The sequence below is a fragment of the Hippocampus comes genome, unplaced genomic scaffold, assembly GCF_001891065.2.
Source record: "Hippocampus comes isolate QL1 unplaced genomic scaffold, H_comes_QL1_v1.1 scaffold36, whole genome shotgun sequence".
NCBI classification, from domain to species: Eukaryota; Metazoa; Chordata; class Actinopteri; order Syngnathiformes; family Syngnathidae; genus Hippocampus; species Hippocampus comes.
The window spans coordinates 1883391-1898317 of NW_017805695.1; the positions used below are offsets into that span (position 1 = coordinate 1883391).

The following is a 14927-nucleotide window of genomic DNA, read 5'->3' on the forward strand; positions in this document are numbered from 1 at the left end:
TATATATATATATATATAAAATTTATTTATATATTTTAGGTGGCCCTGTGGTCGACATGTGAGCACCTCGGCCTCACAGTACAGAGGTGCAGGGTTCGATTCCAGCTCCGGCCTTCCTGTGTGAAGTTTGCATGTTATCTCCGTGCCTGCGTGGGTTTTCTCTGGGTACTCTGGTTTTCTCAAACATTCCAAAACAATGCATGGCAGGTTAATGGAACACTCTAAATTGTCCCAAGGTGTGATTGTGAGCACGAATGGGAATGACGAGCAACCAGTTCAGGGTGGAGCCCACCTATGACCCGATGACAGCTGGGAGAGGCTCTTGCACACTCCGCGACCCTCGTGAGGATAAGCTGATCAGAAAACGGATGGGTGGATTTCCCCAATTAAGAGCCAGCCTTAAAATGAGTAAATTCCTGCTTTCTTACCGTTCATCCCTCAAAATTCCCAGGCAACGCTTCCAATTTAGAAAGAACCCGTAATTATGCAACCCTAACTTGAACTGAACAAATTTAGCAACATCTGATGTAATGAACTGTGCGCAAGGAACTTACTAGCTGTGCCTTACAGGCATGAGAAGTTTACGCCGATTTATTTCTGACCTAAATGTTCATTCGAAATAATTGCGGCGAGCAGGTTGGAGTACAATCAGGCTTAGCGAAGCTCCTCTGAGCTGCGTCCAAGAATGCAGTGCGTCTTGTGTATGCGTTAACGACGGAAATAGCACCCTGTATCTGACACGCTTAATACGGTGCGCCGTATGGTCGTGAAAATCCCGGTAATAGTCTGAGGTGAAAAGAAACTCATCCAAGTGACTGCCTTTAACTATATACTTTAATCGGTGTCGTTTCGTGATTTGTCCTACAGTGTTGTCAGAACAGCACAAGCAAAAACATTGTGTCTCGTATTTCACCACGGCGTGTGTCCCCTCATACCTCATACAGGCACACCTGATGGAAGGGCTGACTACAGCGAGGATCGTTGCACACCTGGTCAGGGATAGCAGCCTCAAAGCGATAGGAGTAGCAGATCCCGCACTCGACACTGAACATCTGTGAAAAATATGGAAATATGACAACTATTTAAATATATTTTGCCCAGTCCCCACCCGCTTCAAAACAAGGGGAAAAAAAAAAGTAGACAGGGCGTTTTGGAATAGAGCCTCTTCGTTATCACAGCTAATCGTTAAATGAGGGCGGCAGAATAAAAAAATAAATAAATAGATCAACATCTGGGCAACTAAACTTTTTTGGTCTTCTTTCTGAATGCTAATGAAGCTAAAGCTACAGAGTGTTCTTTCAAGTCATCTGCAGCGACAGGAGGGAGAAGAGCCACTAGGAAAAAAAAAGGATAAATGGTTTTGCGTGATTAAAGTGATTGCAAGAGCGCACGGAATTGTGCCATCTTTGTTGTTTTTAATAGTCGGATCTGTAAACAACCCAATTAGAGAAGAAGTTGTTCCCACCTCTTCGCAAAACAAAATACAAAATGGCAACGCACACAATGAGACAATTGTGGATATCCGCCCCCTTAAGAATTGACGCTCAAACAGACGCACAAACAGGAGTACGCATGCTGAGATGTGAAGCGCACACACACACACACACACACACACACACACACACACACACACACACACACACACACACACACACACACGGCTCCTTGAGGTAATCGCAATGGGAACGGACATGTTTGAAAACGGAGAAGGGGGGCAATTGTGTGACATACAGATTTTTCGTGGGTGGCAGGTGATGGGAATTCGATCTCCAAAACATCCTGGAGGTTTTGCAAGACACCAGAGTCCGGGTTCCTGCCAGCAGACCACAGACAGCTCCTTCACACACTAATTAACCACATGCAAATGAGCCTGCAAAGACACTAGGGGATGATTAGGAGACTTTCACCGTTGGTTTAAAAAAAGAAATGGGGTGATGGCAGGGGGGAGCAAAAAAAAAAAAAAAACAGGAGCATTTGTGATAGCACTGTGTTAAAATGAAGAGTGTTAGATCGACATTACTCGATGTGTCATCGTGACGCAAATGTAACCATGGTGGAGTTTTTTCCCCTGATATAAAAATAGTAGTCAATGTTTTTTTTTTCCATCACGTCACATTTTGGTCAACCTCCTTATGCCAAATATCAAATTATTTTGTTCTCCCTTGCTCTTTTTGATTCATGTTGTCAGATTATAAAAATGTAGCCACCACTTTCTTATGAGGCAAGATCCAACACAAAAGCTGTGATAAATCGGCATTTTTTTTTCTAAAGCTAATGCTGTTTGTCGCTACCCGTAACATCAATTTAATTAATGAATTGCGTGCAGTGGTGTGGAAACGTGTTTTCCAAATTGAATTCATTCCGCGGTGCTGTTTCGTAACCCAAAACGTTTGGGAACCGAACTAAATGTTTCCCTTTGAAACAAATGGAAACACAAAGTATTCGTTCCAGTTCAACACAAAGTCTCGTTTTTAATCAGTGATTTTTTTTCAAAATCCAGTACTCTACAGTTCAGTTGTATTTAACTTGTAAATACAAGACTATATGTACATCATCTATTGAGAACTGTTAATTTTCCAACATTTAAATGAAATTGGTGCAATTGTGAGCAATATATTTTATTCATTATTCAACTACATTCCCCAGCCCTCCCTACAAAATGTTCTTGACAATATGTTCGATGCAGCCCCGTGATTCTAAGCACGGCAATGTGATGAATGTTACATTTGTGTGATATGAGTGAAGCAGGAAAAATAGAAACGTTTATTCCAACTCGGGGTGGCCATTTTTTTCAGTCAACTTGCTGACTGAAAATGACATCACCGTTTCTCAGAGCAGCTCAGGGAGCGACCAATCGCGGCTCAGCTTCAGAAAACAGGTGAGCTGTGAAACTGCGCTATTTAATCTGTGCATAATATTCCAGTGCCTTACAACAACATCAAATACGCTTTTTTAGGAATAAAACCTCTGCTCGCACTTCTGAAGCTTAATGTTGGTCATTCGGTTGCACTTGAAGAGCAGAGTATTTTTTTTTTTCAGGTGGTACTTGCTGTAAAAAGTTTGAGAACCATCGGTGCAACTGCAGAGTAGATGTAAAGCTCCTTGAAGTTATTTATTTTATTTTTTTGTGCTTAGTTTTAACAATTGATATTTCCCAAAATAAAAATTCAATACCTCACATGAAAGATGTTTGCATTTTATTGTAAAAGTGCAACCCAATTTCCACAGATGATGAATTCCACCACCTTCACTGAAACTGACCGGTTTCAAGAAAACATATTTGAAGAATGCCGAAATCCCAAACAAGACTTAAATGCGACCACCGCTTACCACAAATGCATGTTGGCGTTCAGGTTATTCCTCAGCGGCGTCACAACTGCAACAAGCAAAAAAAAAAAAAAAAAAAAAAAGTGTTAACGATCGATGACTTAAGAGTCAAACCTCCAGACTTTTTCCAGTTCTATATTGATTGATCTTTTCCCCACATACAGTATGACATGATATTACTCTTTCAGCGCATGCATCTTCATTTCTAGGAGCCTTTGTGAGCGCATGCAGATATGAGCCAGCACGGCTCCGCCGTGTTCCACAGGGGAGCCCTCGTCTCTGAGTAGCGCTCATCACTTTCACTATTTCTCATTCCTACATGCAAAAAGCAATATTTCTGCGCAACACCTCATATTTGAGGGTCGCCGCCTGCCAAGCGTCTCGGGTGGCTCAAGTGTGTATGTTTAATATCATTTGAGTCGCATTGCTAGGCAACACGCTTGGCGTTTCAGGACCCTGGATTTACAGAAACAATGGCTGACAATTGATGGGGAATTAAAGAGAAAGCGCGCCGGATGTCTCCGAGGTTGTGACGAGCAGAATGAAATCGTGCCGGTCTGAAAGCAAGAGCTCCGACATGACGGAAGACAATAATCAACACAAGCACCCCGGGTCAAATCCAAACGTTAAGGAAATTGACGCAGTGATATTTCTTTTTCCGCCCCACCTGATGGTGCCTTACTGAGCTAATCTGAATAATGGCGAGCGCAGACAGATTTTGTTTTTTTATTACATGGCATGTAGCTTATTGTGTCAGGTGGGGCACATGACTGCGGGGACACGCCGCCATCAGTGAGAAACAATTTGAGAACTAAATTAAAAATCGCCTCGGATATTGGGAAAAGTTGGGAGGTTCGGAGATGCCAGCCCGGCGAACAAACCCAAAACCCGTTTAGCGCTCTACAATTGGACATATGCTCATCTTCACCATGAATCTTGTGCATAGCACATAATAGAATTCCCCAGAAGCTTCAAGGCATCTACAGGTAGTCAGGAACGTCCAGTAGTGAAGTCAAATGAGATAAACATTCCTCATGTCTATTAATGTGTAACTGTCTGGAAATGGTTTGGTAGATCTTAATGAGTTAACGCAATCTCGACAAATCATATCCACCTTTTGTTCTCATTGCTTCATTTATATCTACACAGAAAGTTCAGGGTTGATGTAATAATAATATTTCGATAAAGAAACAATGCCCATGCAATACATATCGGCCTGCATGCAGGAGGCGCAAAGAGGGAAGACAAGTTGTGAGCGCCAAAGAATAAAAGAATGCAAAGACAAAAAAAAAAAGTAAAGCCAAGACAGACCTGAAGTCACAGGCTACTGCTTGTGTTCGAGCCATAATTCATGTCAGTCCACTTGGTGCAACAGCTCTCCAAATTGTAACCACTCCTGTTTAACTGCAGACTAACGGGCAGATTTAATCTCAGGCAGGTGTTAGTTTTGGGAATGGATATTTACAGGTTGATTACGTTTTTTTTTCCTCCTCGCATAATTGAGTGATTCCATATTTTCTACTGACTACCACATTTTTTTTCATTCTTGATTTATTTTAGTGTTTCTTAAAGCCATTTGTAGAAACGACTGAGAGCCTCCACAAGCATAAAGCCATTTGAAAAAGACATCGGTTTTGTGTCAAGTCTGTGATCATTTTATTTTTCCAACAAAAGTAACTGAATGAAAATCCTCTTGGACTGGCGATTCCAAAATCTTTTTGCCAGGAGTTGTATTCTTAATTAAAAATGGAGAAGGTCTAACACAGTGCAAATCCATTGTCCAAAATGCACTTCCTTCTATCCCTTTGACTGGGTTTCAACGGCAGTGTGTCGCTGACCGTATATCAGAGCCCTTGCAGAGGACAGCTGAATGAGCTCTGTAATTAGTGCGATACCATCAGGACAGTTCATAGTTCATCGGTGAATTCAACAAAGACGACAACAAGGAGACACCATAAGTTAGGTATACGGCGTTTAGATATGTCATTGATCTCAAGAATTTTAGAGCTCCACGTCTGATACTCCCCCCAGAGGTTGGTAAATTAAATCCGGCCCCCATCCTGCAATCGCTCTTTACCCATATAGACAACGATGGGAAAGTGCTGACTTTGCTGCCCATTGTGGAATAAAAAGCGATGCATTTTAGGTCTTGTTAAACTCAGCTTGAACTAGCATTCATGTGCATGGGTGCAGTGCGGGGGTTGGCAACACGCGGCCCTCGAGCCGCATGCGGCTCTCAAGCGCCCCACAGTGGCTCCCGAGAGCTTTTTCAAAAATGTTTGAAAATGCAAAAAGATGGGAGGGAAATATATGTTTTTGTTTTAATATGGTTTCTGTCAGAGGACAAACATTAACGTATTCCGATGCTGTAAAAATGTGTCAAATAAATATTTAATGTCAACATTTCGTCAACGAATATTAGCATCATAGCCTGCGACACACGTTTCTATTAGCAGGGCGATGTCAGTCAGGGGGCTGTTGTAGAAAACAAAAAAAAAAAAAAAAAAATCAAAAAACAAACAGCTGCCTTTCATGTACAATTCACCGAGGGTACTTGCTAAGAATGGGAATCTGGGCGGCCAAGAGAAGCAGATGGGTTGCATGGGTTTTAAACCTGTGGCATGCATTTGTTTTTGCAACACAACGCATGTCAGGTGTACCTGAAGTGTACCTGCATTGCACGGGGGTTGAACGGTACACATGAGCTACGATAGTTAGCACGCTGCGAAAGTGCGTCACGTGCCTCGTTCATCTCAGCGGCCGTTATGGCTGTCGCTCATTACGGCATGCGTGTGTTAGTGTGTGCGTATGAGCGCGTGTGTGGTAAAGGGTTGATCGTGGGAAGTTGGTTGTTCAAAAAGTAGATCTTCCGTCAAAAAGGTTTGGGCACCCCTCCTCTAACAGGATGAACTGCAAGGGGGAAAAAAAACTTTTAATCATGAATGCTCGTTGTGTATTTGTAGCCAACTTAGTCATGTTGATAGCGGGCTAATATAGCTCATATAGATACATACAGCATGTGTTGCCTTCATTATCAGGCTTTTTATTTTTAGCGGCTCCAGACATATTTGTTTTTTGTTTATTTTGGTCTAAAATGGCTCTTTCAACATTTCGGGTTGCCGACCCCTGGTGTAGTGGAAGGGGCTGACGAGGGAACAACACACACACTTTCTGAATTTGTCTGCTCTGTTCCCCCCCAAAACTTTTTTCAGCTATTGACACAATTTTCCTTTTAAAGCTTAACATTTTCTGAACCCTTTCATTCACCCTGTAACTTGATAACATGATAAGCTGTCCACTGCAGTAACCACTGTCCCTTAAAAGGTTCATCACACACACGCGCTGCAATTGACAGAGGCATATGCTGAAAAAGCGTTGCAAAAAAACAGCCTTTGTTTCAGTTGACTGAAGCTTTGTTTTGCCCATATGCGACACGTCTGACTTCTACATGCAGTGTGAACGGTACAATTCAGATTTTTTTTCAAATCCGACCTGGGCTTCTTTCATACGTAGATCCAAAATCGGATACGTATGCGTTGCATCTGCAATATGAACGCAACCTAAAATAACACTTAAGCATTGCCATCTGAATGGGGTTCTACTGACCATGCTCAGCTCCCAGTAGGCAGCATTCTGGCAGCATCTTTGGGTGTTGGGGATCAACTTCTACTTTTATGGAGACATTGTTTGCTGCAGAAACAAAACACATTTTTATGCTGAGTTATCAAATACGTTGCATGCATAAGTAGATTTTACTCAATAAGTGTCTGAAGAGACATAGAGGAAAACAAAGGGCAAACATACACTTGTTGACAGGTTTAACCTGGTTTATTTGGAGGAATTGGAAGTCGAACGAAGCCAAGCCAGTGAATGTACAGTATATGCGACATATTGAAGCAGAACTCAAAAGTCATCGGAAGCAGCGTGTGCCATTTTTGTGTTTGCCTTCCTGCACAGAACTTTTAGCCATTTGCACCACACTTTGGCAAGCATCAATTGCAACTGCAACGGCAGGGACACTTTCACTTTTCGTGATTTTACAAACAAACGTGTCACAACAATTGCAAATTTGTTTCTATTAATTTACATTTGTACATACACTAAGTATTTAGTTCAGAGAAGGTTTACAATAAAGTACAGTACATCACTTTGTTTTAAACTCTGCTTGTTTTAAAACAAAATGGATGCATAGTCTAATCTTAATATTTAAATGTGGATTTTTGAATTTAGAGTTTTATTACATGAACAGTAAAGCGTATTCATTTTTGTTTCTCTCAGAATATCGCTATTTGCTTGCATTAACAGTACCAGTAGTGTTAGTAGTTGAAAGCTTGGTCTACTGTAGTTGTTAAGCGCTGTATATTACCAATAGCGATCCGCCTCATAGTGTCAGAGAGATTTGGTTTTTCGGGCTCCAGAATCCAGGTCTTTGCGTCAATCTCATCGAGAACATCCCAGAACTCAGTCAGAGCCTCTATGACCAGCAGGAACTGACTATAGAGTTGGTTCAAAGAAGACTACCAAATCAAAGAAGAAGCAGAAAGTTGTTAATACAGGCATTCAGTACAGCATTACTTAATTGTTGTAGGCTCAAAATAATCTGTTAAATTACAGTCAAAGCGTTATGAACACCATCACAAATTGTATTACCGTGAACAGGGATGGGCAACTTCAAAACGCTGGAGGTGGGACCAATTTTTCATCATTGCTACTCGGGGGGCCACATAAGACAACACACTTCCTCACCAGAAGTATGACCAAAATGCATTGTTAAATATTAAAAAAAAAAAAACCCATTTGAATTATATGTTAAAATGCCGTGTACGTTTAGAAAAGCTCAAATTTAGTATGAATTTTATTTTTGTGCTTTAATGTGATTTTAAAAATGATAAAACGCTGTGTAAAGTATGTATTTATGTGCCGCCAGTTGCCCATCACTGACCAAGAATAATGTACCATCTTTAAAAAAAAAAAAACAGCTAGCTATCAGAAAAAAAATCTCCTTTAGAGCTGTGCATACTGTACAATACTTCAATGTAGTGTATATTAGATTAAAACTAATTATTTTGACTTCATGCAGGTAAATGTGTGCACATCATTACTGGGCAAACTTTAAAAGTGAAACTTAAGGCAAACACATTAACAAGGACACACAAACAGGAACTGAAGGGAAAGCTGAGAGAGGTGTGGGTGAGTAATACAGATGGTATGAGTGGGAAAGAAATTAGAGGAAAAAAAAAAAAAGAAGCCAAAAAATTATAGGTCATTGTGCCAGCACAGTGCACACAATTAAGCATCGTCCAGGTGCTGAGAGCCTCTGCAATTACAGCACAATTAATGCCAGTGGCATGATTATGGTTAGCGCTCAGGATAACTATGCTAAGCCCGGTTCAGGGGAAAAAAAAAAAGAAAAGAAAAAGAAGCGCAGGTAATTGAATTCCTTGTGTATCTAAGACAGGAGTTAAGAGGGAAAGCAAGAATGTGCTCAAGACTATATGTGAGGTTTAGCTTATTAGTTCTCTCAGTTCTCTTTATGATAATGGCTACACCCAAGCTCAATTTAGATCTAAAAAAGCAGTCACTCACGCTTCTATTAAACTCTATTGAGGCAATTACGTCACAAAAGGTTGAACGTTTACAAATATGTTGGTATATTTGAAGCTTTATCAATACATAAATAATTACGTTAAACAGAGCTGGACTGCCCTTAATACACATGAACTGTGCCAAAAGCAGGTTAAAGTGATTCTGACCTTCATTTCTGAATGACGCATGCACAAATGCAGATACACTTCAGTAAATGTCAGAAAATCTCTATCGCCCCTGTCAGTCAAGTTTGTCTGGCTCAAGGGCACGTCAACATAAAAATATTGATGATTAGGGATGCACGATAACTACTGGACTGATAATTGTGGACCTGATATTTCATGTCACTTGTGTTGGTCTGATATCAGTAAATTTGGACAACACTGAAAGCCGCCTCAAACACTGGTTACAGTCACTTTAAGAGTCGAAGAGTCTGCTGCAGGACGTAGGAGGTAATATGGTGCCATTGCACACAACTTCAGAATTAAGAGTGAACCGTGTTTCTGAATAGCTTTAGTTTTGCCAGAGCGGTTCATTTGAACCAGGGCCACAGGTTGCACCAAAGTTTCACAATGTAGTGACGGAAAAAAGATTTTCATGTACAACTAGCCAAAGTCTCCTTGACTCTAAAAACAATATTTATTATAAATATTGATACGTTCTGGTAGGCACCGTAAGTGGCAGAGACGAGGTAAACAAAAGCGGGGCAACCAACGACCACTTCTTGAAGCACAGCTTTGGCGAGTGATATTTTTTAAATTTATTTTGGTCCTTGAAAACGTCTTGACGTGAATGTTACTGCTAAGTAAATAATTTTGTGAGTGAATTTTTCTTCGAAGCATGACTACTATTGCGGGTGATAAAACGTGACTAACAGAAGTGCCTATTTGGAGTAAACTTTTTTGACTGGCAAATGCGTTGAAACACATTTGGAAGTACGTTGGAACTTAATTAAATATGTTTAAACTTATTTTGAAGTACATTTAGACAAATGTGTAGGCTAAATGCTAAAAACGTATTCCCGATTATGTCATATGGTTTTAACTTGCGCATGTGTAAAAAAAAAAAAAAAAACTATGTTTTAATAAAGCATTTGGCCTACATTATAAAAATATGTTCGGCGCTGAAGTAAACATTATTTATTATATTTTAATGACTTGATCATTATAACTGCAATGCATTTTTTTTCTGTTCGGCATTGTTTCTCATATTGCCATGGGGTATTGACTTGGGCATGTGCATACCCCAAGTGTGGCATTACGGGAGAAAATATTTTTAGCATTTGACCTACACCTACATTTGAATGTCTTGCAAATACGTTTGAATATAATTGCAAATATATTTTAACGTACTTGTAAATACATATTTCCAAGTCGAACATGTTCACTCCTCATATGCAGTTACATGTTATGTGCCGCATAATATACAGGTACACCCTTATGGGACTACGCTTTTTCGGTTTTGCACTCAGGTTATACATTTGGGGTAAAATAAAGAAAACCAAATTCCATTATGGTATTTTTTGTCCCGTAGTAACATCTTTGCGTCTTAGACCATCAAAGCACAAAACCTTCTTTAACAGCTGTTGGAAGCTTTCATGTGCAAAATCACGAAGGCAACAAGGCACAAGCCAGGCTGGTCTCCTCCTTGCTGTCCTTAATCAATTGGCCATCCCTTCGTGATACAAACACCTCACCACTTGAAGTCACCACAAATGGAGTTAAACACCCCCCTCACCCCCCCAAAAAAACCCATCAGAATATAATGCTAATGTATTTGCTTGATGTCAATGATTGTGTATTCTTGTTGGACATCAAAGCATGAGTGGTGTCTGGTGAACTAACATTAACAGCTATGCATTAAGACTATCAGTCCATTAAGAACTCAACAAATGAATTTGCCTCAATGAAAATGACTCACGTCTTTCAAGTGACATTTTCGGGATGTCTGGAGTTGTCTTGAAAACGAGTTCTTTTTTTTTTTTTTCATGCCTCCAGATGGCAATGAAGGCATGATCAATCTTAATTTATGTTACACAAGCAGTGTATGTTGTTTACGGAACTGTTTAACGGTTACCTTGAAATACATAAGTTATACTATTCAGTACACTACAACATCCATTGTTTACTGATCATTAAAATACAGAGATTCTTTTGAAAGGCAAAAAAGTAGTTCCCTTTATGCATTATACACACACTGAAAAGGAACCAAACCTTGTCCCAAAAACCGAGGTATGGACCGCACCATGGGTTACCTGTATTATCCCATTCCCACTATACACATTTACCCATTTATGTTTCTGCATTTGAGTTGGATTAGTAATCAAAATTATACTTGCATATTGATACAAAGCCCTCATTCAAATAAAAACGGTCACGTTATATACTGCATACACTGTTAGATTGGGATACACATTAGCTGTTAATTTCTGCCCTGAGTAGCACGTCTTGGCCCCGCAACAGAGCAAGCAATAATTAGTCTTTCAAATGAACATGTCAGGACTGCCGACAGACAGGCCCTTCCCCCTGCCCTACACTCATGCACACACACACACACGCACGCACGCAAGTAACACACACACACACACGCACGCACGCAAGTAACACACACACACACACGCACGCACGCAAGTAACACACACACACACACCCACACAAACCCATCACTCATCAGACAAAAAAAAAAAAAATCACTTGGCATAGATGTGCATGCACGCGCATCGACACAGCACAAAGACATACACACGCGCACACTTCATGTTGTAGTGTGGGAGAGATCCATCACCAGCCCAGCAGGCAGACAGGCTCCATACGGTAGCGCTGTTCTAAGCTGGTCCTCACTGTATGCCTGCCATGTATCAACACACACACACGCATGCACGCAAGTAACACACACACACACACACACACACACACACACACACACACACACACACACACACACACACACACACACACACACAGGCACGCACGCACTTCACGAACATATGCAAACATGCACACAAACGCTCACAAACACACACACATGCAAATGCACGCATGCAGGCAACCATTCAGTCCTTTGTCCAATTTCTTTGAAAATCCGATAACGCTTTCGATACTGGGCAGTAGTTTTTGAGGGACAAGGCAACCATTGGTGTGATGAACTCACCAAAAGGCAGAGATGACTGCAAATGAAAGAGGCAAATACCAGTAACGAGGACGCAAAAAAGTAAAAAAAAAATAAATCCAGAGTTGTTTGCACATTAAACCAGCTATATAACAAATAAGGTTCATTTCGCCATCAGGATTTTTTGTCGAACACTGCACACGCATGTAGACTACATTGCCGCCATTCAATTGAAATGCAGAAGAGTGAGCTACTTCATGCTGAAAATAAGATCTGATAAAGCAATCATCGTGCTGTGGAGATGTGATAGCTGCAGAGGCAGGAGTTGGTTCAACAGTTTGATCCGCCACTTACCAACAACAAAAACAATTGATAAAGTCTCGATCATTTTTGCTACTTAACCGGCAACCAGAGTAGCTCCTCCTAACCAGAGGTCTGCTCATCAGGCGCAGCGCCTTGGTGAATATTTACAATTTTTGTGAGGTCACCTCACAGCACGCCACCTCCCACCAACCACAAAGAATTCACCAAGTTCAAAAGAGTAAAACATACGAGCTGTCCCACACAGAAGACTCTACATCTAACAGTCAACACAGTGGGGGAGAAATTTGGTGGCTTCACAGGAGGGGCGTCCAGGGCGATTGCAGAGTTTGGGGAAATCACAGTGGCTGGACTGGAGGCTGAGCCAGAAGGGCTCCCTCAACGAGGGGTTTGGACCATCTGATGAGGCACCACAAGGACCACATGAGCGGGCTTAAGGCGGTCTAAAGTCACCTCCTCCGGCTTAATGGCGACATCCACAGAGTTTTCATCCCCAGCTTCGAGTATACAGAGTGACGTGTTGGATGTCAGTCGTATATTCTGAAATAGCGCAAAGCTGCGGACCAGCTTACGGCTGTGCGGTCTTGGCCATGGCAAACGTCTTGCGGCTTATGGTCAAACAAAGGCTATGAATCTCCAGCCCTCCAACAGGAACCCAAAGTGTCAACAAAAAGACCAAGAAACTCCCCGTCAGAAGGCACTGTAAACCATTCTCGGCTAAGTGTGCCTATACCTTGAAGGATAAATACTTGGGACAGAGCTGTCCTATGTAGCCTTCTTGCATCAACTGATGAAGGCTGCTGGGATGAGAGGCAAAACATCTTTGAAGAACACCAGAACACAGATAGGCCTGAGAATACATTTGCTTTCAATTTTGTAGAGCTTCCTGTTGAAAAAGTGGTGTGAGATCAGAGCAGCTTTTGCCAAAGCTATTTTAACAGCATTAAAAGCCTCTGATTTTGTCAGGTACCAGTCACCTCCTCAGCAGAAAAGAAAGTAGGCATGGCGAGCTGTGGGAACTTGGTGAGCAGTTGTTATTTAGGGTCCTTCGTGGCAAGAGTCCTCGCACACAAAGGGTAAGAAGCAAGAGAAAAATTGAAATGTATAATATGATGCTGCCAGGCCACAGGAAAAACCAAGAGGAGTTTTGGTTGTGGAAAAAAAACCCCAGCACTTAGATGGTGTGACAGAGAAAGTAACACCGAGTGGTGGCAATAGAAAATATGCTGTGGTCCGTGTCCATTAGCCATATGCTAAATAAGGGATTTCGGACAAAGCAAGGTTTTTTTTCCACAAAAAACAAAAACAAAAAAAACAAAAACAAAAAGAGAGTAGAGAAAAAGAGAGAAGGAATGTCATACCAATGCCAGAGTGGTATAATGGTATAATTCTAATCACGTTCCAAAATAAAAGTATTTTTATCATCATTTTATCCACCGTACAAAGAAATTGCAATGCTAATAAGGAATAGGTACAAACGGAAGAAGCATACAGCAGATATGCATAAAAGAGGATATGCAAACACATGACAGATAAAATCTAATCTAATCAGATTTTGAAAAAAGATGTTTGTCCCCAAACATTTGCAAACCTGTGGTGTCCATTTTAAGAGAAGGGGGACGGGCAGGTCAGCTGAGCATTCAGGAGCCTCTGCTGGGTGCTGTTGATGGGGAAGAGTGGGCAGTTAAGAACCCGAAATTAAGAACTTGACAATAACAACTCCACATGAGCATATAAAATATAATTTAAAGAAATATAAAACCTAAAATATATATAAAACATTTGGGAAATCACAAAATAATGCTTATTGATTAAGTCAACCAACGAGATGCCCAATATTTATTGGGACAAAATTTGATTCGACATTTCTGAAAAATGTTTCTTTTAAGCAGATTCGGTGTCGACAACAATAACTCAAATGTCCATTCCAAGAACATACAGATACTCCCCACTTAACAAAAAAAATAGAGCTTAAAAATAGTGCTGCCTCCTTCCTGGACGTGACAGTAAAAGGGGGGTAAGAGAAGGACAATAATATGTTTTGCAACAGTATAAACAAGATATTTTCTCTCCCTTTTTAACATCAAGCCATAACTTTGCAGCATTACCCTTGCTTTCCCTTCCCTGTCATCCACAACTCCCCCAGCACCGTTTCCCCCCCTTGCTGTGCTTAGTGAGGGATGACCTGGCACTAGATCCTGTGGAAGAAGCTGGAAGGCAGGAAGAACTCGAAGGGATTTTCACAGTTCCAGAAAGAAGCGTGTAAACGGCCAAGTGGGCAGGTGGGCACCAAGTGGGCTCTCAGCATTCTCCCTTGTCCCAGGTGGATGTCAGCTGGGCTTAGCTAAGCATCATGTCACCGTGGTAATGTCAAACAAATATCATAAATCAACAGCCGCGTGTACTCTTAAGAAGTGCAATAAAAAGTATGAACCGTGAAAAAAACTACCTTAACCTTCTAAATGTAACCATTTTTTTTGCAGCCAGATTAAAAAAAAACTATATATATATATATATATAAGGAGAGGGAGAGAGAGAAAGAGAGAAAAAGAAAGAGAGGGGGAGAGAGAGAGAGAGCAAATTTC

General features: G+C 41.0%; 1 protein-coding gene across 2 annotated transcripts in view; it reads right to left on the bottom strand.

The window, feature by feature from the left end:
• fancl (FA complementation group L) overlaps nt 1-14927 on the bottom strand; it is a 45084-nt gene that overhangs the window by 1537 nt on the left and 28620 nt on the right. For both annotated transcript variants that reach the window (XM_019882123.1, XM_019882122.1), the window contains exons 7-12: nt 13934-14002; nt 7694-7844; nt 6934-7017; nt 3331-3376; nt 1732-1813; nt 936-1052 (exon numbers count right to left, since the gene is read on the bottom strand). In XM_019882123.1, the coding sequence (XP_019737682.1) occupies nt 936-1052; nt 1732-1813; nt 3331-3376; nt 6934-7017; nt 7694-7844; nt 13934-14002 (549 nt within the window). The remainder of the gene's footprint in view (nt 1-935; nt 1053-1731; nt 1814-3330; nt 3377-6933; nt 7018-7693; nt 7845-13933; nt 14003-14927) is intronic.